The sequence below is a fragment of the Rhinolophus hipposideros genome, assembly GCF_964194185.1.
Source record: "Rhinolophus hipposideros genome assembly, chromosome: 17".
NCBI lineage: Eukaryota > Metazoa > Chordata > Mammalia > Chiroptera > Rhinolophidae > Rhinolophus > Rhinolophus hipposideros.
The window spans coordinates 3371272-3395873 of NC_138063.1; the positions used below are offsets into that span (position 1 = coordinate 3371272).

General features: G+C 47.9%; 1 protein-coding gene across 3 annotated transcripts; it reads right to left on the bottom strand.

Annotated features, from left to right (window-relative positions):
- Positions 1 to 734: 734 nt before the first annotated feature.
- CNDP1 (carnosine dipeptidase 1) lies at positions 735 to 24602 on the bottom strand. Of its 3 annotated transcripts, XM_081078990.1 has the most exons (13): positions 24487 to 24602; positions 22901 to 22961; positions 17192 to 17317; positions 14201 to 14350; positions 12774 to 12936; positions 11998 to 12086; positions 10359 to 10559; positions 7548 to 7632; positions 5396 to 5556; positions 4192 to 4356; positions 2719 to 2860; positions 1472 to 1619; positions 735 to 1287 (listed from the first exon to the last, which is right to left on the bottom strand). In XM_081078990.1, the coding sequence occupies exons 2-13, from the start codon at positions 22922 to 22924 to the stop codon at positions 1191 to 1193; spliced, it is 1551 nt and encodes a 516-aa protein (XP_080935116.1). In that variant the 5' UTR covers positions 22925 to 22961; positions 24487 to 24602; the 3' UTR covers positions 735 to 1190. The 3 variants fall into 3 exon arrangements, with proteins under 3 accessions (XP_080935116.1, XP_080935117.1, XP_080935115.1); XM_081078991.1 differs by lacking the exon at positions 24487 to 24602 and having other exon boundaries at positions 12025 to 12086; positions 22901 to 23018; XM_081078989.1 differs by lacking the exon at positions 24487 to 24602 and having other exon boundaries at positions 22901 to 23018.

The window sequence follows — 24602 nt, forward strand, 5'->3', positions numbered from 1 at the left end:
TGGACAGCAAGTTTTAAAACTGGCATTTCAAGAACCCACAAAAGGATGGAATGTATTATGCTTTGCTTTCATTTGGAATCGCAAGAGAAACATTTTTAATAAACCCTTAAATTCTTCTCCATTAATGTGATTTAGATAATGCATTTATAAAGATTAAATTGATTTGTTTACACATACTCAGCCTTAGAAAAATTACATTCTTGTTTGTTTACACCTTCAAATTCAATCAAGACAAACAAGATGGTTAACTAAAATGATGAAGGAATGCAGCACTAGCTGATGGCTTTAAATTTAGACTGTGTTCCTGATGTCAGGGTTGATTAGTTCTCTATCTAACACTGATGCTATTAAGGGCTTTGAGCAATTTAGATGTAGTCACTGAGGAAAATTCCAGTGGGCTGAGCGAAATCCCATCAGGATTGATTCTGCTGTGGTGAATTTCCATGGGCACAGACATTGGAGGAGGGGGGTGGGCTTTACTGATGGGGAGGAAGGAAGAACAGGAAACGGGAGGGGGTCGGTTGGCATCCTCAACAGCAAAGGTCCAGAGGCTTGGGATGAAAAGAAAGGCCCCATCTTCACACAGGAATCCCAAATGGCACGTGGGTATGAATATTGACCGTTTCCATTTCAGAGCTTTTCAGAAGCAGGAAAAATAAGTGAAGGGGAAGCCAGAAGTTAACATGGTGTCCTGCTTTAGTGACGCCTAAAAAGTGAACCACGGGGACATCATGGAAGTCAGTGGTGGAGACACGCAGTTTTATTAATAAGATACAAGGAAGACGTGGCAAAAGCGAGGCTGAAGCAAGTGTTGAGTGTCATTGGCTGGAGTGATTATGTGGCATGAGTACTTCTGGACCTGGAAAGCAAACTGGAATGACGACGCCAATCAAACTGCACGGGGAGAGTCTAAGCGAGGAATCGTCCCTGTGCTTAAAGGGTAGAATGAGTCCAATTCAGGGGCTATTGCAGCAGAACTTGGTGAAATCAACTCGTTGAAGGAGCTGTGACTTTAGGAAGGCGGGCAACAGGACAGTAAACCAACCATCCAACGCCTGTACCTTATTACTGGTCCAAATGTCCAAAGACACTTTAAATGGGAGGGGAAACATTATTTACTGACCCCAATTCTCTGGATATTTAGGCTCTATTCCTGCTCGGGGGTGTGGGAGAGGGGATCTGTCAGCAGGTCAGGTCTCAGCTGGACTGTTCCTGTCATTAATATGCAGCTGAGCCACCTCTAGGAAAAAGGCAGCAAATAATTTGGATCCCTCTATGTAGTTCCACCTATCAAAAGAAGAAGAGAAACCGTGTTACTTTCATTTAAATGACAGGGGAAAACTAGTCTGCAATTTAAACAGGAAGATTTGAGGCTATAAATTCAACGGAAAGTGTGGCGTGTAGGGAGGGGATGGATGGAGACCATGGGGTTGGGGCAGCCAGAGCTCAGCTCCACAGGACCTGCTGATACCTGTTGATTTTCTCATTCTGAGCGTGCTCTCCATCATCCACAGCGCCCAGCGGGAGCATCAGCACATTCTTCTGCATAATATCCTGGAATATTCTGGCAATCGGTATGGTTGATCCATCCTGGATCATATCTGGCTCTGTTCCAAACACTGACACACAGAAAAAGAAGGCATCTGAGCAGAACAATGATAAGGCTACCCCCCAGTAATCACCATCACATTAGGTGCCTGGGTAAGTAAGCGTCTTGCTATCATGCAATTTATATTCTCAAATAGTCAATAGAATAAAGAAGAAAACTGTGATTGCCTTCTTCACAACCACTTATTTTTAAAAAATATTTTTAAATAATATTTTAAATAAAATGTTAATTTTGAACTAATTGAAACTTACAGAAAAGTTAGCAAAAATAATGCAGAGCTCCCGTGTACCATTGAGTCTACCTACCTTCCCCAACGTTAACATCTTAGGTAACTATTGTGCAATTGCCAAAAATAGGAAATTAAAATTGGAATGATAGCATTAGCTAGACTCAGACCGTTTTTGCATTCGCCACTCTCTCCCTTTACCTACACCAGGCTTTCTCGTTGACCTTGACATTTCAATCACACATCTCTCTTCAGCTGGCATTATATTTACCTGCCTAACTTTTGTTCCTCTTTTCTTCACTCCCAAATTTTACTGGTAAAATACTGCCACAGTTTGGGGCTGTGGGAACGATGATGTAGAAAGACGTGCTCCAAGGCTTGGGTTTATCCTCTAATTTTTCACGTCTGTGTCCCATGCACTGATAACCCTGATAGTTAGTGCTCCTAGGGGGTCTGGACCTCATGTTCCCACTCTGCCATTATTAGGGGTGTGGCTCCTAATACTTGTCCCCACTTATCCACAGTTTCACTTTCCGCAGTTTCAGTGACCCACGATCAACTGCAGTGTAAAATAGTAAATGGAAAATTCCAGAAATAAACAGTGCACACTTCATTCACTTGCTTCATCGCTCACGTAGGCACCCATCATGACAAGAAGGGTGAGTACAGTACAGGGTAGTTTGAAAGAGAGACCACATTCAAGAGATAGTGTATACAAAGAGCCCTGTCCAGTTTATACTCAGCAGCACAGTCTGTATAAAAAGGACAGCCAATACCAAAGTTTTAAATGTGACTGCTTTATCCACTGCCCCCCTACCCCCCCACCCCTGCAGGAACCTCCCCCTCCCCCGTCCCATTGTAAACTGGTAACTTTAAATCCAACCTGTTTTGATGGCTTTTTTTGCTGCAAGATACTGATTGTCTGTAAGGTTTGCAGTCCAGGGGAGGAGTCCTAGTGCCATAGAAACAGCCATCTGGTTGGAACTGTTTCTTTTGGAGAATATATACTGGAGATGCCGCTCCACCTAAAAGGTAACATTGTCAATTAGAAGAGCAATTTTCCGGGTCTTCTCTCATACAATGGATAGATAGTAGTTTTTCATCAACAAACACTGAGATCCCAACCCACCAGGTGCACATGTTGTGCTTTGACCTTGGTTCTGCCAGAGGGCTGACATGGAATGACCCCGGGTCTCCAGCACTGAGAGCTTCACCCAGTGGGAGAAACACTGGATCTCACTTCCCGTCCTGCCCCATCCCATCCTCACCTCAGTGTCTGACTGTGAATGTGTGGTTATTATGAGTGTGGGTCATTAGGACGTTATGGATAACATGAATAGTATGAATATTATGAATGTTTGGTGATTATGAAACAATACAAGTACAACTCAATTTTGGACTATCAGTGCCTTAATGAATATTTTGGGAACATTAAGCATTTGGAAATTTATGAAAAATGGGAATAATTCCACACTGAGCTGTGAAAGAGCCTCATTGTCAGTGAATGTCTCTTTTCCCTTGGCTCCTTCCCAGTTACCACTATGGAAATCCTCCCAGAAAAACTCCATACTCTGAAACATTTCTTCCATTCGTTCCTTCAGCAAAGGGTTACTGAACACCTGTCACGTGGCAAGAAGGGTTCTAAGGGCTGGGAATACAGCTGTGAGCAGAGGCCAAGGTCCTGCCCTCAGGGAATGTGAGTACTGTGAGAAAAAGGGACAATACTTCCAAAAAGGGAGGAAAAGGGAGGGAAAAGAAGGGGAGAGAAAACAGGAGGGCCTGAGAGGGTAGTTTAGAATGTAATTAGCACTTAGAAGATAAAAGAGGACAGGGACATAGAGAAGGTTGGGATGAGGTATTTCATGAGCTCATTTATTCAGAGTCGCCCTCCTGTTAAACTTGAGGTAAACTGACGAGGTGGATAATTCAGACATATAACTCCTTCCAGATAACACTTTTATTAAAATGGTTTCTATCAAAGTATTCATTTCAGACCCGTGGACACACTAATGATTGAGGCTGGAGATTTTCTGGCTCAATCCAGCTGTAGGAGGTCAGTTTCTTCATCTGTACATAAAACCAATCTTGCCTTTATAGCTTCCATTTAATTTTTGAAAATTTCCAATCTCTCCAACTCCAAAAGCTTATTTACCTGACTGCTGTAATTGTATATAATTGAGGAAGGAGATTTTTACCGCACAAAAAATATATATTTTTTTGACATTTGTTCTAGTCCCTTTTGTACTGGGGGAAATTAAAAATGGTATTTCAGTGCCAACCACGGAGTTGCTCCCTGAACTGTCCCGCGCCATCAGAAATGGTGCTCCCAGGCAGGGGAACAGCGAGCACCCGTTACCTGCTTTTCCACCACAGACGTATTCATGTGTGGGACTAGGCGGATGGAAAACTTCCCTGTCACTCGGCCAGGTATGACTGTTTTAGCTCCAGGCTCATCAAACGCGCCCTCAATCCCGTGAATAGAAAGAGATGGGTACCTCCAAAGGTGCATCAGAATTTCCTCCTAAATTAAGATACAGTTGTTTTACTGTATACAAGAATGTTTAATTAAAGCTCAGTTGAATTAGATTGTCTGTATCACCCATTTCTGCCCACCTGAGACACCGTTCGTGACAAGTTAATTCTCACCTGACTTACATATGTCTGGACTAATAATACACGTGGACATTTCCCCCCGGACATGGGTGGGTCCTGAGCTGCTGTCACCTGCCTAAGCCACTCCCATTGACAAGACCCCTGGTCGCCTGAGCTCTGACGTTTGCAGTTAATAAACATATGGTAAAGGGGCCCTTCCAGAAATTTGAGTCAATGATACATTTCTATCCCCAATCATCGCAATAACCGCATGTGTACTAAATGCATTTGTTTTTCAGAAGGTGTCAGAGAACACAGCAGACGTTCGTGCCAGATTTCTCTCTTGTCATGGCCACTGCAGAGCCAGTCTGAGGGGAGAGACAAACTTCACAATAATGACCTCTACTACCCTGTTCAGCATGATTTCTCCCTCTCCTGGCAGTTCTCCCAGGAAGCAGCCATAGCTCCCAAAACCAGAGCAGGTACAAAGGAGGAGGAGGAGGAGAAGGGAACAAGAAAACAATCTAAATTGGCCCTTCACCAATGCCTCTGGCTCCAGGTTGACTTATGACACCGAGGCAACCATATAGCAATTTACAGAGCAGCCCTGAAGGCTCTTGGTTTCATCAGAAAAGTGAACAGCGAGGGGTCTTGGAGGTGGAACAATTGCAGACTACTCTCAATCTTTACACAGACAGAAGCACAGCTCACTGGCTGAAGGCTGGCGTGGGACCGAGTCTCACAGGCTGATTTGGAAAAGCAGGGCTCTCGTGAGGGACACCCCTCAGGTTATGGACCCCCGATTAAGGTCGGCTTGATCTAGACGGTGGGGAGAGGGCCGTGAAAGTGAAAATCTGCACAAGAATGAACAGCTGCTTTGGGTTCTGAGATGTACAGATTCGCAGCGCCCAGTCAATCCGGCACTGGGAAACAGGAGCTTTCAGACACCCGTCGTCTTGCAGACATACCTTGGTGTCAAACAGAAATCTCTTCACCTGGCTGCTATTCCGGTATTCTTCTAGGTCCAGATCAATAGCTTCGTACATCTTCTTCTCTTCTTCCGTAAGAGGGGCCACGTGGTCATAGATCCCAGGGACGAGAATATGACCAGCTGCATCTACAAGGCCACCTGCAAGATACACACAGGAAACAAAGCCACACAGATGTCATGAGGGTGCTGAGCCTCTGGCCCCCCACTGGGACCGTGGGCACTCTCCTGGGGTGGCAACAGGCCTTGGGACTGGCTCCGGTCCCCACGGCAGCAACTCCTCCTGGAGGTGACGGTCGCAGGAGGGAGCTGGTCATCAGGCAGACGCAGCCTGTGTCAGACCCGTTTTAACATCTACCTTATCAATGGAGGGATGAAAACATGGATCTGTAACACATTTAACTGGGTGTAACTTCCCTGCATTACATTCAAGCTCTCAACTACACCTTTTGTATCATAAACAAGGCTCCTTTTTTAAAGTGTTATCTTATCCTGAGTTAAAAATATGTTCATCATGAAAGATGTTAAATATCTATGTGTATGTATGTACATGCAGTCCTGGCACATGCAAACCATCAGCCCTTCTCAGCATCTCTCCAGCCGCCCACCATAACCATATGACAAGGACTCGTCTGTACTCAGAAGCATACTGTCCTCAGGGTCTAGTGTACACATCATGCACTGAAAGCCTTCGTAGCGATAAGCGGGTACAGTAGTCCGCTCTTCAGGAAAGACCTTGGGTTAATACGAATGGGGGAAATCCCCAAAGACCATCGCTAAAAGAAGCAGATTTGAGATCTAGTAAACACGGCTCCCACCCTCTTGAGGAGGTACTTACCAAAGATACAAAGCACCTAGCAAGCAGACTAACATAAGCGATGGAAAATGTCTCCTCCATCCATCTGGGGACTTTTATTCAAGTAAAGACACTTGATCAAAACAGGCTCCAGTCTTAATGTGATTATGACTTGACAATGTCAGAATTACTGTGAAGCACTACCAAATCTTTCCATTAGAGTTGACAGTACCAAAGTGGGGGGTAAAAACAGAGTCATGGGTCCACAGGCACCGGTGTCCTTGCATTCAAGAATGTCCAGCAGTCTGGGGACACACGCTGAGGGGAGAGCTGCGTGGCTGGCTGTGGGGGTGGGTAGTGTGCTGTTTTGTGCGGTTTGGTTTGGTTTGGATGAGGGTGATAGAGGGACCGCACATCAGTGACAACCCGTCCCAGTCACTCGGCGCCCGGCTGGTTTCTTAATTTGAATCTGACCCATGGGTTTGTATATTTATCTAATATACAATGTTTCATGGGTGAAATGAGGGGAATCCAATAGCTCAGGACCATGGAGAGGCTGATGCCTGCCCAGCAATCTGCACAACTGTCGCCAAAGTGCTGTTATGCAAGTCTGGCTGAAGTCCTGGGGGTACCCGGTGGGGGATCAAGAGGATGTGGTTGAAAAGCAGCACAGTAAAGTCTCCCCTTACATTGTGCTCAACCCTCAGGGCTGCTCTTTCCATGATCGTCTCACAGCGCTGGGGACCCTATTACGTGTTGCACCACTGCCATCCCCGTAGATTTTTGTCAGGTGTTTTCCTTGGCTTTCATTGTGTGTACACAGAGCCAAGCCACCCGTTGGTCCACTCATGTGGGGTCACATTTGTTATTTAGCTTTGTGTGGTCAGAGACGATGACCTCGGTGATGGAGGTCAGGAGTGGGGGTGATGAGTCAACCCATTGGAGTCTCTGTGCCACTTGGGGCCACAGCGACCTGGGAAAAGGAAGCCAAGAGGTGCCGATATATTTGGCACCATCTCTGGAAGCTTCTCCAGAAGGCTTTCAGTGCTACACTATTATCCTTGAGTATGGCCAGATGTGTCACACTATCCAGTAAGAGAAAAAGGGGCAGATTCAGGAAATGGTTCAGTCCATGAAAAGGAATAACACGGACTTAAAAAGCCTAAAGATTGTTTAGTCAAGGGAGCGGGGGAGCTAAGAATATGTTTTTCCTTCTACTCTGACCTTATTCAGAGCTGGCTTGGAAACCAAGGGACGAGAGACACACAGGTTCCGATAGAACTAGATTTCAGTAGATTGCTTGACGTTTACGGAGTGAAATGAAACAAGACATTACCAAGAAGAGCAACCAAATCAGCCATTGGTTCATTAAGGATACCCCCGAAGGTTCCTGAGTGAAAGTCTTGATCTCTGCACTTCACCTGTAAGAAAGGTCAAAGAGAAGACAGGTGCTTACCACCAACAGTGCTTTAGCAACAGCTTCCATGTGGTGGGAAACACGCCCTGCGGGGGCCCTCAGGACTCAGGTGGGCAACCTGATGTCGCTTCTCGCTCTTTGCATGACTGGGAGCGTCTTTATTTCCCACTGGGTCCTGAATCCCTTGAAACTGACTTGGGCTCCCACCAGTGCCACAAACATGGTTCTATCTATCTATAGGGAGATAAATAGATGATAGATGGTAGAAGAGAGATGACAGATAGATGATAGATAGATGACTGATAGAATAGATAGATGAATAGATGATAGAACAGGTAGATAGAAAAGATGGATGAATAAATAGGTAGGTTATAGATAGATGACCGAATAGGTAGATGATAGATGATAAGCACATAGATGATAAGTTAGATAGATGATAGATTAGATAGATAGACAGACAGACAGACAGATAGATGATAGATTTCATTATTTAATTTGGGGGATGACAAGACAGGGCGATTCTATTTATGTCTCCTCTAATAACTTACTTTCTGTCTCCCACGCATATAGCTTAATCCGGGGTGCATTCTTCCTCTATACACAGAGCTCCGAGAACTAACTCACTGGATTTCATTTGCAACCTCCACGCTCAAACATTCGTCCCCGGAGGTCTGACCTTCTGCCTACTCAGCAGAACTATACATTTTCAATGCGTACAGTGCATGGCACTTTGCTGTGCTCCCACTTTCTGAAATTCAGGTCTAGAAGTTAACTCAATCTCCTACAATGACTTCCCACCAACTTGCCCATTTCTCAAACAAGAGAAGTCCCCAGTCCTGTAAATCTATCACCCTAAAATTATCTTGGATTTCTCCTACACACACTATACCCAATCTGTTACCAAGGTCTAATGAATCCTTTTTTAATTGTCTCTTCAATTCATTCCCTCTCGTCTTTCCTGCCCAGTTGCTCTTTCCCGGCCTGATCCATCTTTAAGGTGCTACCAGATGACTCTTCCGTTCAGTCACTTTAGCTTAAGCCCTTGATTTGATTAGGAAGTAAGACTAACAAAGCACTGTGGGGGATGCAGAGCCCACCTCTGAAATCGTCAGGTGCCCTGTCCCACCTTCTGGTGACAACTTCTCTCCTCCCGGCTTCCTGGTCACCATCCCACACGCCACCTGCTCCTGGCTTCATCAAGACGTCCAGCCCCCTGAACCATCCAAGACTTCCCCACCTGTGCTCCTCCTGTCTCTCGCCCATCTGTTCAACTTAAATGCCATTGTTTATCACTTCGACCTCTCTGTGGTCAACGTCTTGATGTGTTTTTCCCTACTTCCTCCACCACACCTTCTGGAATGATGTCACCACTGGGTCAGCCCTGCCCCCTTGGGCCTTCTCCATCCCTGGCTACTGAGCACAGCCGCAAAACTCACCCAGCTGCATGGACAGGTGATCCTACACCCTAATCCTGCTGGCACGTCTTCTTCATGCTCCAGCCTACCCCTCCCCCCTCCCCACAGAGACCACTTCAAACAAGCACTTCTCCGCACATAAACGTCCTTCCTACTCAACAGGAAAAAGAGCGGCCAATGACGGGATCAACTGTCACCTCTGCGACTCCACCTTGCATCTGCAACTGGCCTCCACCCTCACAGAAGAGACGAATTCCTGCACTGGGCTCAGGGTCTAACCCCCGCCCCCCCCCATGCCCCTGTTCTCACAAACACCACTCCCCCCACCCCAGCTTTCCCGCTGCCCCCTCAAGGTGCTCTGCTCCTATGCTCCTTCCAGCCGCCATCCAGTCTCGTTCTGCTTTTCACGGCCGAGTGTCTTGAGCCAGGTTTCTACAAGGACCATCACTGCTTCCTCTGCCCTTCACTCCCACGTCATCTCCTGAGGCACCTGTGTCCCCTGGCAGTAAATGCCTGGAGAGCAGGGCCTGCACCCCCGGGCTCAGCATCATCATTCTGCCACACTCGGGGCACACACTGTTTTTCAAGTGCACACAAACACCCAAGTGCTTCATCTTTGCACCCCACTGGATTCTCACAACAGCCAGGCATGGCTGGGGTGTGTGTTATAAGTAATGATTTTCCAGGGAGGGACTTCTGAGCCTACACTGTGTGCTCGATCACGGGCCATCTGTATTAAGAGAAAAGGAGAAGGAAACGGGCTACGTGTCAAACCTGGACCAGATGTCACACTTAGTGATCACAGCACCCCTGCGGGGTGGGCTTACTGTGCCCACTTCCTAGGTAAGGAAACCAAGGCTCAGAGGTTAAGGTGTCTACACAGGCTGTATGGACATCGAAGGAGCCGGAATTCGGATGCAGGCCTCGGCATGCCGGGGCCCCATCCCCTCCATGCAGGATGCAGCAGGCAGGCCCCAGGAGCCGGTGCTCTTCCCCTCGCAACGTCCCCTGCACTTGACAGGCAGTCTCCTTCCCTGGGGGCTGCTGTCCTGCCTCCAAATTCCACCGCTGTTGCTCCTAAGCTTTGGGCTTGTGAATCACAACCCCTCTGAATCCTCTCTCCAGAAAAAATGTGCAACGCACATCTCCTCCCAGTGTGGGAGGCTTCATGGAACCCATCACCCAGTGCCAAGGCCTCTGCAACCCCCAGGTCACGCTTCAGGGGAGAACTGTCTGCTCTCACAAGAGCTTATGTCCTCCCCGCCAAGCCCCCAAGATGCCTTCCCTCCTGCATGCCACTGCAGTTTGCCAATACCTCCACCGTGAAATAGCTGTTCCCTCGCATGCCGTAAATGAGTGCTGGCTTCCTCTGGCTGATCCACAGATTATCTGAAATCACGATGTAGTCTACACTGGAAAAGAATCGGTTCTTTTCTCTTCTGACAAGTTCCTCTAGGGCCAGAGAACCTGCTTCTTCCATCCCTTCCATGATGAACTTGAGATTCACGGGCAGATCCTGAATTAACAGTGGAACAAACCATTCTGTCAAAACATTGCACAACTTGGCCAGTCGCCTTTTCGAACCCAGGATTGGTGTGTATTTCACACAAATACATTAAATTTTTAGATGTGTTCAATATATGGATTATTCACATTCCCACCTATTGGCTATTTATAGCCAAGGAGTTTTTAACTCAGATTGTGAAGGAGAATTCAAGGCAATGCCCAGTGTATGTGCATTCCAACATGATCCATGAATGTAGTGTTGAGAAAGGACGTGGGGAAGGAATTTCTAAAGAAGAAGGAATATCAGCATTACAAGCCCACTGGGGCCACTGCAGAGAGGCACTTTCTTCTTTCTCCCCAGAAGGAATTTTTCAAGAAAGGTTACTCAGTTACAAATCTCTTTTCTGTCTTCAGAATTCTTAGCAGGATAAAGGAGAACTCTTTCCTTTGAAAGATTGTCTAATGTTTAAGCCCCGGGCTAATTTGTATTTCAAGTGTCTGTTATCTTTCAGCTATGAGTTCAATCTGCCTTTTAACTTATTCAGAGGCTTTGATCATGCAGCAAAATGGAACTTGAATTTTTGTCTAGTTAATATCAGGGCACGGAATAGCTCCTTTAAATTTTTGACAATGTGCCCTTCTCCCCCTTTGGTTTTGATCTTATTGTATCTCTATAATTTATAACTTCATATCTTTGAGAGCCACGCACAGAAGAGAGGTCAAAGTCTCTTCCTGGAACAGAAGACACACATGGGGGCTCTCAAAGTGATTATACGCAGACAAATGACAGCACAAACATACTGATTAGTTCTAATGAGTGGGATCAACTCGCCGAAGGTTAACAAAGGCAGGCTGAGTGGGGGATTATGTATTAGAAAATGTGACCTCCAGCCTTCTGTTGGTTAAGGGCATGTGGGGATAATGATTTGCTCAAATGTATCACTTGCACACATTTCTAGGCATCTTAGGAAGTTGAGCTAAAGTTCTGAATCCTTAATATTGAAAGCTTCTTATTATCATTTAACAAGCAAACAATTGCTGAGCAGTAGTTGGAAAGTCTAAGGATTTGCTGGCAAAACGTGATTAAGAAAACGCAAGCCAATAGCTGCTAAGTGTTGGAGGAAGATGACGGACCAGCAGAGAGTAATTCAGCCACGAGCTTATCATGGTTTTTGTTGTATTTCATTTTTAATGTGGTCAACAGCATCAGCACTTGTGCCCGAGCCAGCTGCGAAGCTTTCAGCAAGTTCCCCAAGCTTCCAGAGCCTCACTCTCCTCCTCTGTAAAATGGGTGTGATCATAATACACACCTCTGAAGACCGCTGGGGAGAGTAAAGGACATAATTCAGCTGAAAGCTTGGAGCACAGTGAGCGACTCACAGCACCGTGCCTGTGTCATCGTCACCATCATCACCGTCATTGCCCTCCCTCCCTTCCCGGGCACCTACTTCCTCGAGGGCCCGGAATGTGCTCACGGCATTAATCCACGCTAAAACAGGACCTTTGTTGTCTGTTGCTCCTCGTCCGTAAAGTTTTCCTTTAAAAACAGAGGAAGAATTTTAGAAAGGCATGGGCACCTCTGCCCGGTAGAGTGACTTAAAAACAAAGGCGGTTTTATGGGTAATCTCGTGAACTGTGCTTTCCTTGTTTCCGGGCACAAGTGTTGCTCTGAAATCGCTAAGTACGACTCCTTATGTACAAACAGTACAGCCGTCAGCTAGGCAGAATATACAAGCAAACTTGAAACATGCAGGTCCTTTGGCCTGAACAATAATTAGCTGTTTGATCCAAGTTCATTGAAAAGGACCCAGGGCTTTCTTGCAGAATGTCACGGACCGCAGCCTCTCATTTTGAGATTTTACAATTAGCAGAAGAATGAAAAGGGCGCAGCGTCTCTGTTAACCTTTCTCCTTCTCTCCTTTGAAAACGATTACACCTGGTATTTTTAACAGAAAATGTGTGACCGAGACAACGATTTTCCTCACAACCCCAGGACCCCATCCTGGGAGTGAATTCACCCTGGGACACAGAAGTTCACAGTTCCTTTCACAAGGGAAAGAAAACCAGCCTCACTGGACCGGCTTGCAGTGGCATAGCGTCCACTCCTAACGACAGGTTCGGACCTGCAGCCGGGGACGGGAGGCACGTCTTAAATTCTTAAGCCCCATGACCTGTCCCTCATCCTCAGAAGAACCGAGCGGTCCCCTGGGGGTGAGTCACTGACCGTCCACCTCTGTCAGCGTGTAGGGGTCAGTGAGCCACCCATCTTCCTGTCTGGCAGGCTGCACATCCAGGTGGCCGTAGAAGCACACGGTGGCTTTCTTTGGGTCATTCCCCAGTTCAGCCAGGATGACAGGAGGAATCGGGAGAGTCTGGCCATCAGGCAGCTGCAGAAGGAAAATGGGCCACATTGTTTAAAAAATGCTATTTTGAGATTCACCGCTGTTCCTGCCTGGGAGCCCACTTCTTATCTCCAGGAAAATTCCTGTCTTCAGCCTCACATCAGACCTTTTGCAAACAGTAACTTTTGCAACTTTATATAAAATATCCTCATGGGAGGGACAAAACTTGAAGCATAGGCTCTGTAAGCCTTTAACGTCACAAAAGCACTCATCCATCTCTGCCCTACAAGTTAACCTTGACGTACAATGTCATAGAACTAGATACATTTTAAGATAGTCCCTATTATTCAGATAACTTTTTCCTGAGATGATAATCAGTAGATTCAGAGGATTAATACTTTCTGCAATTTATTTTTACCACTTTAGATAATAAAAAGCATAAAATTATACTTTATATAACATTGCACTTCATATACTGTATACTGTTGGAAAGATTTCTTCAGTAGAAGTTGCATATAATGTATATTAAATGCTACATATAGAATATAGCCTGTTGATTAAAAAAAAAATGCTATTTTGTTCTTCCAGAAAATTCAAAGACATGACACCAGCAGTCCTGTTTCTACCCCTGGGTCCTGTAGAGCCTGCACCATTTGCTGATCGCCCTTTAGCCAGCTCCAAAGTGGGCACCAGGAGTCACTTGTAATTAAAATGTGAGACCTAAGCACTTCCTTGACTACACGTTGACAAATAGAAAACGTAATCGAATGTGCTCATCGCTGCAAACTCAAACTCCACCAGCTCAGCTTAGGTGGGCGCAGCTAGGAAACAGCTGGTCTGTCCAGAGACCCTCAGTGCTGCACCAGGTGGCAGTGGGCACTTAGATGAAGATCGCTGTCTGTGACAGAGTGACAGTAACAGGCAAGGATTCTGGTGAGAGGTTGGGTCCTTGGAGGAATGTGCGTTGAAACTTCAGGGCTTCAAGGGAAGGACGGGTGGCAGAAATCTGAGCCGTGAGTGCGTGGTGTGCCGAGCACAGGGGCCCTTTCCAAAATGAGCCAGCCTCCACATGCCGCCTCTGCCTGCACCCCCTACCCAGCCCCAATCCAGACACGATGGGCAATTAACATGACAGTCGGATTTGGGGCCCGGAGGAGGACTTTTTCACCCTTACTGGGGATAGAGATTATGGGGGCATTTTTTTTGTAAATCAAGGCATGCCCCTGTGTTGCTTCCACCAAGGAAGATCGTGGCTGAAGTGCACGGAAGTGGCAGCTGGTGGGGGGGGAGGGAAGGGACCGCCCAGCACCTTCTGAGAGCCCGAGTCCACGACGTCCACGCTGGCGCCCAGGCGCCGGAGCTCCTCTGCAGCCAAGCTCATCATGGTGAACAGCTCTTCTCTGAGGCGGGGCACAGGCTGGACGGAATCGCTCTCAACAGCCACCCACTCCCTGAGAGTCTGCGAGGAAAGGCAGGAGCTGATGGGCATGACACCAGCACAGGAGGCAGCCAGTCCCAGCGCCCTTCATGGGACCTGAAGGCTGAGCTGGCAAACTCGTGACCCCTAGTCACAGGCAGAGAAGCTGAGGCTACCCTCAGGAACCCAGACGCAGGCCAGGGCTCACGGGTTAATAAAGGGAGATGGGAGACGGGCATCCCCTGGTGTGGACCGGGGTCTTCCTCAACACCTGGGCCTGTGACCCCGTGGTTCTGCCAGGACTGCAAAGAACGGCAGGTCCCAACCCGGCATCTCTACTCATCAAGGACCCAGAGCACGTGGGGGGCCACCGCAGCCGCCCCACTCGGGACTCGGCTTCCCACCGAGTCGTGGGCCATGCTGATTTCACCACAAGGCAGCCTCAGCCAGGCTGCAGGCTGCTCCTGACATCCCTTTGCATTTAGACTTTGTGGTCGCCCCTCTCTGCTCCTCCTGCATCTGGCAGGTAGTGTAACCCAGGGTTCAAACTCCTTAGCTCCTCTCTGGCTCTGCTCATGAGAGCTGGGGGACCTGCTGTGTGTTCCTTACACTCTCTTACCTCAGCTTTCCCATCTGCACAAGGACAGTGACAATGTGTCACTGCAGGTTACTGCGAGTGTGACAGGGACACAGTCAGAAATATGTACTTGGTCTTTGTCCCAGGTCACGGCCAGGGCTCCACAAACTTGCATAACTGCTAGCGGTGAAGGAGCTACGTGGGACCATCTCTGCTTCTGGTATTTGCTGTCTGCCTTGGGCGCTTGACACGGAGCTCTAACTCCCCAAGGGTGGGTTTTCTCGGGGACAGGAGTATATGTTGTTCTAACGGGGCAACTTTTGGTGGACTCCTGGATGGGGGTGGTCCCCAGAGAGAACAAGCTGTGATTAGAGGGGAGGAACTTACAGCTCTGTCCCCAACGTCCAGGGAAGAAAGAGGGGCTGGGCATTGAGGTAACAATTGGTCATGGCCACGTGATGCAGCCTCCGTAGGCCCCCCCCGAAGCAGGGGCTTCAGAGAGCTTCCAGGCGTGGGGCACATCCACAGCCAGGAGGGCAGTGCGCCCCCCCTCCACCGGGACACACGCTCCTGGGTCCAAGCCCTTCGAGACCCCACCCTGTGCACCTCTTCCCCATCTGTCCACCTGCGTCCTTTATCATGTCCTTTCTCACACAACAAACCGGCAAACATAAGTGTTTCCCTGAGCTCTGCAAGCTGTTCTAGCACATGACCTGACCTGAGGAGGGGGTCGTGACAGCCCCCATGTGTGGCCAAGTTGGGCCCAAGTGTCGTGACTGGCGCCGGCAGTCGACTGGTAGTGGGGGGTAGGGTCAGGCTAACTCCAGGAGACAGTGTCAGAAGTGAGTCAAAGCGGAGGCCGCCCAGTTGGTGTCCGAGGAGAACTGACAACGAACGCACACATCTGGGCACAGAGTGAGTGGAGTCGTGGAAGGAAGCAAGTTTTGCTCCGTAAGGGCTGAACGAGAGACTGTGTGTGAGAAGACTTTGTTGGGCGCCCAACGAGTGCTGGGTAATACTGAGGTTTTAATAACAGGCAGTGAGCCCCCAGGACTGGTACCTGAGCCCCTTATACTGGGATGGCCACACTTTTCCTAAAACCACACATTTGGTGACTGGTCTTGGGCTTCCCATGCTATTTTACTTTGATCTCTATCCCGCTTGTAGCACTTTTATTTTTATTATAAAAAACTGTGTTTCACCGTAAGGAATACTGTTTTCATTTGAATACCAGAGTTTATGGAGCAGATACTGCCAAGTTACCCCTAAACTGAATGCATCGGCACCGCTGAGGAAGCTGTGAAGAGGACGGTTTTAGCTGAAAGGCCCCATCGGCACATGCCCCCCACATGCTGTTCCTCTCCCTCCACTAATTCCTGCCTACATCAGAAACCCCACTCGGGTTTCGAAAATGCAACAGGTATTAGGTCAAGTTCATACTTCCCCGTGAGGAGGGCGTCCGCAAAGGTCAAGCTTCGGAACAGCCGCGGCCCTGATGCTCAGCTTTGTGTTTGCGCACGAAACCCAGAAGTTTCACACCTAAAGGTCCAATGATCGTCCCCACAGCGATCTGTCAATCAAATTACAACCACACCACGTGGCAGACATGGTGTGGGGACTCAGGGACAAAGTGCGGGGAAACCTCAGGGAGTCCGGGCTCTGGCGTGGGCCTGCGTGAGGCAGGGGCACAGGGGGGCTTGCAGGAGAGACTGTGGGTGCAGAACTTTCCTGCCGCCCCCAACTTTCTGCTCCCCGGGCAGCTCCCTCTCCGTCTGCTCCTAGCTCTCCTCTGTGCCATGTGGTGAGACAGGAATGAAGCAGCGATTATACAGGAGATAACGTGCATATCGCACAGGGAATACAAAACAAGCAGCTTCGACACGGAACTTGGCAGAACTCTGTCTGGACCTGGAGCGGCTGCCGCCAGGAGGCATTACCAGGATGGTGTCAGCCAGGTTTGGGGGTGGACTGGACCTCAGCAAGGGACCTCTGGCGGGGAGGATGGGTGATCTGAGGACGGCCCACGGTACACGTGAGCTCATCAGAGTGTGCTGGCCAGGAGTCAAGGGACGCCGGCACCAAAGGTGTCAGAAACACCGAGCGCCCTTTCTAGGGGGAACGGCCGGGAGCGAGCTCATACCTAAAGCTAATGCACATGGATTATTTTCACTCAACGAGGAATCGCAGGCATTTTCAATGGAATTAATCTGTCAGGCAAGAGAAAAACCCGTATCTCCCAGCACACAACCATCCACCCCGGTACCAGAAGGCACCCCAGCAAGCCTTCCGGGGGTAGTTTTTCCTACCTGCACGAATTCGTCCTGATGGAGGTCAATGTACTGGAAGACCCTCCCCAGCAGCCCGGCCGGTGGTGAGGACGGAGCAGACATGCCTCCGAAAAGCAGCAGCAGGAGAGCAAGGCGACAGGTTGCCTGTGAGCCAGGCAGGGGAGGAACGAGTGAAAATAAATGCCAGGTTTTGGACTTTCAACCTTTTAAATACTTCAAGAAAGTTTGGTATTCAACACAGCTGCTAAAATAACCAAGATAGTAGAACAGGAAATACAGTTTTTTGCTCTACTTTCCCCCAAGCGCTTCATTTTCAATGTTAAAGAATTGTACCAAGGCAGAAACCAAGTTCATAAGCATGTCTTTCAACAACGTCCATCTATTTTTTTCCCTACAATACAGTCCTACCTGTTCGTTCATTTCCTACAAAGGTAACCCAGCCTCTACATATTGTGTGAAGGGCAATGTTGGTGAGAGAGACAAGTGTGAGGTCATTTTTAAACAATGTCTATGTGTGATTAAGCACTTTATTAGAGAAAACTATTTTGTAAGGACTGTCTAAGATCCTGGGCCATGCTGTGTGGTTTCTTTCCACCAGCTCCTGAAGTGAGAGTACGTTAAAAAGAAACTTATACACCATGCTGAACAATTAACATGGAAGACTGGCGATCATTCAGACCCAACCGGTCACACTCTCCGCCTGGGAGCCCCTGGTCCATGGCTTTCTGCTCTTTCCCTCCCACCTCATCTGTAAACGAGGGACCTGCCCCCCATCCCAGCCTCCTCCCCAGGGCCTCCCCCTTTGCTCCCTTCCAGGTCATCTCCCCACCTCCATGGTGGCCCCAGGCTCAGGGCAGAGCAGAAAACCAGGCTCAGAACTAAACTCATTATCTTCTTCCAAACCACTCTTCTTGTGGATTTTTATACATTTTGAAAATAGACTTTCTTTTTTAGGGCCATTTTAAGTTTAGGCTGCTTTCTCCCCGTCCTCCTGTTCCAGGCACCAACTGATCCAAGGTGAGAACATGTGTCTAGATTATAAAAAACTACTACAAGTCAATACTAAGATGAATCAACCCAATTTTAAAAATGGGCAAAGAATTTGACTAGATATCTCTCCAAAGAAAATATACAAATGGCCAACAAGTACATGAAAAGATGCCCACCACCATCAACCATCAGAGAAATGCAAATCAAACCACAATGAGACACCACTTCTTACCTACTAGTACGGTTAAAATAAAAAAGTCAGATAACAGCAAGTGTTGGTGAGGATGTGGAGAAATTGGAACCCTCAGACACTGCTAGTGTGAATACAACATGGTACAATTGCTTTGGGAAATGGTCTGGTAGTTCCTGCAATGTTTAAACATATGACTCAGCAATTCCACTGTTAGGTATGGACTCAAGAGAAATGAAAACATATGTCCACACAAAAAACTCGTACATGGATATTTACAGCAGCATTATTTGTGATAGCCAAAGGGTGGAGACAATCCAAGTGTCCATCAGTGGACGAACGGACAAACAACACGTGTTCTATGCATACAATGGAATATTACTCAGCCATAACAAGAATGAAATCTTGCCATCTGTGACAACATGGATGGACCTTGAAAATGAAGTGGAAGAAACCAGACACAAAAGACTACATATTGTATCAGTCCACTTACATGAAACGTCCAGAAGAGTTAATTCCTGAGAGACAAAAGTAGATTGGTGTTTGCCAGAGTTTGGTAGAGTTGAGGGGAAATGGAGAGTGATTGCTAATGACTGGAGGAGGGTCTTTTTGGGTGATAAAAATCTCCTAAACTTGACTGTGGCAATGATTGTGCAATTCTGAATATACTAAAAACCATTTAAATGCACACTTTAAATGGATGGATGGTAAGTACGTGAATTATATTGCAATAAGAGGTTGCTACAAAAACAATAATCATAAACCTGAATACTCGTTCAACAATATAAATATATTATTGACTATGAAAAATGTCTATACAGGAAACTAAGTAGTGGGTAAAACCAAGGTAAAAGTGAGCCAGGCTCATTCATGAGCACATTAAGAACTTGGTCCAGCAGATGGTGCCAATGAGCCGTTCCTGAGCTCCCTTTGCAGCCTACTCCGACAGGAATGAGGCCAGATCCAGCTAAGCTGGGGGGGGGGGGGGGGGGAGATTGGCAGAGCCAAGCCCCAGGGGCTGCAAATAATTCAGGAGGAAATGACTCCCAGAGACAGACAGCAGCAGGAAGAAGGAGCTCCAGGAGCCAGGCAAAAGCTCTTTGAAATGGGTAGACTATTTTTTGCAGTCTATCCATCTAAATTAATAGCAGGCACCCCAAAAAGAGGCTGGGAGGGGGCCAGCTGTTGACAAAACCCATTCTTGAACTCTGCTGCTGTGGTTTGTTTCTGATGTCGAATAGAATAGAAAACTGAAAGCATTCTAGCCTCCCACCCCCACAGCCTGGCCAAGCCTGGTTCCTCCCCTGTACACACAATGGCCCATCAGCCAAACCCTCTTCTGCCCATGAGACTATGCTGGTCAACGTGGAAGCCAAGAATGTCACTTACCAAGCCATCTAGGGTCCCAGGGGATTGTTTGTTTTACAGAGGTGGCTCGGCCCTGTCTGTGCTGGCACTTTTGTTACAATCCAGGGGAAATGCCTCTACTGGCTCACTTTATCTCACCAGGACAGGCTTAGAAATCAAAGCCCAGACAGGCCCGTTTGGATTCTGAGCATTCCCCTGCAGAGCTGCATAAACACACGCGTTCCTGCTGAGACGAAGTCTGGTGAGTCCTAAAGAGCAAGCCAGTGCGGTGCAGCTTTGGGGGGCAGCCTGGGCTCACGAGGCGTGAAGGATGCCGTTTGGAAGGGCAGAATCCCCCAGAAAGTCCAGGAGCCTCTAGTTGGGACTGACTGGCGAGTTTGACCCCAGAGAAGAGTTCAGCTCAGTCTCACTCCCGGATCCAAAGGCGGCACGACACCACGTGCAGGCTGTACTTTGGTTGTGAACAAAGTTCACAAAGTGAACATTCAAGAACAAGGCAGTTTTGAGGAGAGGGCAGGAATTCACCAACCCCTTTGTGCTGGTTTCCTGGGGCTGCTGTAACACGGTATCACAGACTGGTGACTTAGAACAAGAGAAACGTACTTGCTCCGGGTTCTGGAGGCTGTAAGTTAGAAATCAGGTGTAGGGAGGGCCCACTCCCTCCGCAGCCTCTAGGGGAGAGCCCTTCCAGCCCCCCCCTCGCCCCCCCCCCCCCCCCGCCCACCATCTGGTGGCAGCCAGTGGGCCTGGGTGCTCCCTGGCTCGCAGGGGTCACTGCAGTCTGTGCCCCCCACCCACCTGGCCTCCACCTGGGTGTGTCTCTGTGCCCTCTCCTCTTCTCACAGGACACCAGTCATTGGATTAGGGAGCACCCCAATCCAGTTGGACCCCATTTTAACTCATTACATCTACAAAAGCCCTCCTTCCAAATCAGGTCACATTCGGACACTCCAGATAGACACGTTTTTTTTGGGGGGGGCATCATTCCACCCAGTACAGTCCACTCTTTATTTTCTTGTCACGATCTAATATTCTTCGTTTACTTATTCTTCATCCGACCTGCTTGAACATAAGCAGCCTGAGGGCCAGCAGTTGGTCTCCCTTATTGCCATGCCCCTAAGTGCCCGTCACAGAATGAGATCCCTCCCAGTATTTACTGAATAAATGACTGCAAAGTCTTGAAGGACACCAGTAGTGGTTCATTTTCACTAATATAACGAGTTCCATTTCAACAAAGTGTACGAAACATAAACTCTGTCTACTAAGAACACTCTCTCAGCTGTGAACATGAATAAGGCAGGTTCTTTTTCCTCCTGGCAGTCTCAGGAGTCCCCACAGACCCCTGAAAACCCACAGCTGGCCCTTTGTTCCTTGTCCCTCTGTTGTCCGGGGTCTCAGCACCTCTTTTCACCACACAGAACCCTCCAGCCTCCAAGTTCAGCAGCAACGCCGTGCCAGTTGCTCCGGCCTAAAGGGGCCCTCCCTCTGCACCCCATGGCATTGACGACCAGCCCCTCACAATTCAAAACAGGCTTGCCAACTGTCCGCCCCCTTCTTCCCTCCATGACTTCGGATTTCCTCATTCACTGATGTCTCAGCTTCACTGATGTCTGACTGACACACATTTTACTCATTCCAACGCAAACAATGATTCTGTTTCATAAAATATGTCTGCTTAAAAACAGTTTCAAAACCTTTTTGGTAACTTGTAACCTTAAAATTATACTAAGTGAAATGATGGATATTCATTAAATGTCCAGATCATTTCTAAATAAAAGACTAAAACCTTAATTTCTAAACATAGGTTTATATACCGTGTTTTCCCGAAAATAAGACCTAGCCAGATCATCAGTTCTAATGCATCTTTTGGAGCAAAAATTAATATAAGATCCTATATTATAATATAATATAATATAATATAATATAATATAATATAATATAATATAATATAATATAATATAATATACCTGGTATTATATTACATTATACCTGGTATTATATTATGTTATATTATATTACATTATATTATATCCAGTCTTATATTAAAATAAGACTGGGTCTTATATTAATTTTTGCTGCAAAAGACACATTAGAGCTGATGGTCTGGCTAGGTCTTAGCTTTAGGGAAACAGGGTACATTGGCTTCTTACTGTAGACACTGAAGAGATTTGAATCTGTTAGTAAATACGTTCTTTTGCCACACTGAAAATAAACTGTATTCATACTATGAGGAAGCATATACTTCTAGAAATTATGTATTCATAAATCTGCTAATGTGACAACTAGTTCACAGTTGCTTACCTCCTAGTTTTTACTAGATATTAAAGTTACTAAGGGTTAAGAATTCTAACCTGTGTAAGTAGAATGACTAGGAATAATGATGGTAAGGAAAACAACACTATACAAAGTATGCAAGGAAAATAAGATGTGGTTTTGGTAAGAAAGAGATAAGGGCTGGGGGCTGGGACAGGGGAGGAGGGAGTAATGCTTGGGGTGCAGGGTTTCTTTTTGGGGTGCTGGGTTTCTTTTTGGGGTGCTGAGAATGTCCTAAAGGCAGCTGTGGTGATGGTTACCGTGTCTGTGAATGTACTAAAAGTTACTGAATCGTACACTTTAAACATGCAGATCCCGGGGCCCTCTTCTCCCAATGATTCACTGACGTGTGTAGTGGGGAGCAGAGTCCAGGCCTTAGTGAGAAAGGCAGCAGACAGTACCTGATGTACGGCTGTCCACACCTTCCTCTCACTTGTGCATTGCCTTGTGCATTCAGTGGCTGCAAGCTCTGCCTTGTGGTTTGAATAAGAACACTGTTTTTTTGTGGGAAGAAAACATGAGTATGGAGAAGTGTGCTGCTCTGAGTCCTGGTTCACTCCACGAGAGTCGCTGCTCGTGTCTCGAGCCCAGGCCCGGGCACTGCCCAGCACACCTGCACTCCAGGCGCCACATAAACTACTTGAAAATCATGCCCCTTAATTGTTTGTAAGCACCAGAGCCACCAAAGCATGCCGGTCAAGTCCCTCCAAACAGCACCCCTAGAGACATCTCTAAGCAGCAGCTTCCCATGAACCACACACAGCTCCTCTCTGTCCACCTGGTTCCCGGTGGAGCACGTACTCCCCCAGCAAACGGAAGTCTAGCCCTGTGGAGGCCACGCGCCACAAGCGGCAGGGCCCACTCACCATGTTTCCCAGTGTGGGGTCCATCGGGATGGAGCTCCGAAGCCTCTAGCAGCTCCCTAGACTGCAAAGGGAAGTGGAAGAGGAGATTTCAGCAAGGCCCTCAGAGGTCACATTAAATGTCTCTATTGCTTGTCTCGTGCCCCTCCCTCTCCCCCAGAAGGAGGACAAGGCCCCATAGTGGACCTATTCACGCTGGAAAACAAAGATGCTTCAGAGACATCCATCCGATCTGGGGGCAGGAGAAGAAACACTGTGTCTCATATGGGCCTGTACGTGGTGAGGTAATAGCCCGGAAGTCATCTGATGCGACTGCCGGCCCTCAGGGCCAGCTCGGGCTGAGTGTGACAACCCAGGTGTTTCGCCGTAAGTGTGCATGTGCCCAAGGCCAGCTATGTGAACACGCCGTTACCCTGAGCAGGTGACAGACCTGCTGCTGTGTCCCTGGGGGCCCTCGTGATGGAACGCCACCTAGGAGCTAGGGCAGGGTTATAAGCTATGTGTTAGTTTACTCAGGCTGCCACAAAGTGGGTGGCGTAAACAACAGAGGTCTCTTATCTTCCAGTTCTAGAGGCCAAAGCCCCAGACCAAGGTGCAGCAGCGTTGGCTCCTCGGAGCGCGGTGAGGGAGTGTCCCTGGCCTCACTCCCGGCTTCAACTACACGTTGCTGGCATCTCGGTGTTTCTCGCCTTGCACACGTCACACAATATGCCCGTCTTCACACGGCGTTCCCGTGTGCGTGTCCCTGTCCAAATACCCCCCTTTCATAAAGACACCAGTCACAGTGGAATGGCGCCTGGCCCACCCCAGAACGGCCTCATCATCACTACACATGCAGAGTCCCTACATCCCAATCAGGTCCCATTCTGAGCTACTGAACTTAGGACTTCAACACATGAATTTGGGGGAACACAACTCAAACCCTGACAGCTTGTGAGCCTCCAAATCCCCTCGACAGGGCTTTCGAAGCACACCATGCCCGGATGTGACTCTCTGAGGGTTCTCCCTGGGTGGGGTTCGTCCCTGGTCTCTCCCACAATCACAGTGGGGGCAGCAGGACCACCTCCACTGGGCCAGAGTCCACACGGTACCTTCTTGGGAGGAACGTCTGTTGTCCCGAAGAACCCCTGCTCCTACTAAATGACCATTCCATTCAAGTTGTGCATTGAACCAGCCTCGGTTCCAAGGTCATGGGAACTACAGGTGAGTGGAATTCTGCATCCATATTTCCATGCACCCGTCCATCTAGGGGCCAGACTCTTAAGATGTAGAGTAATCAGTTCTACTAAACATAAGTGATTCATGATGTTGAATGCTAAACTGAAAGGAACGGACGGTACCAGGCTCCACTGTGAGCCTGAGACGACCCATGGCCACATTTTGATTTCGAAACAGTGCAAAGGAAAAGGAAGGAAGGAAGGAAGGCTGTGAACATCATTCTCACAGTTTGCTTCCTCATCGCCACTGTGGGGACGGAAAACTGAAATTTCCTTCTACCCTTCTAAGTTCTTCTGGCTGGACTGATAATCAAATTAGCCTGAGACAGATTCACAGGAGACAATGACCACATTTATCACACATGTACATACCAGGGTTCCCTGAGATTATGGGTCCCCAGGACAGGCAGTTAAAAGACTTATATGCCATCTTGAGTTGAGGAGAAAGGGAGTTGCGGTTTGGAACTTCAAAGAGCTGGAAAGCATTC

Coding starts and splice junctions, on each gene's coding strand:
- CNDP1 (XM_081078990.1), bottom strand. CDS start 22,924: ATGGACCCCACACTGGGAAACATG. Junction 17,318..22,900: donor ACCCCACACTGGGAAACATG/GTGAGTGGGCCC, acceptor CCTGGCTCACAG/GCAACCTGTCGCCTTGCTCT. Junction 12,937..14,200: donor TGGACTCGGGCTCTCAGAAG/GTGCTGGGCGGT, acceptor TTCCTTCTGCAG/CTGCCTGATGGCCAGACTCT.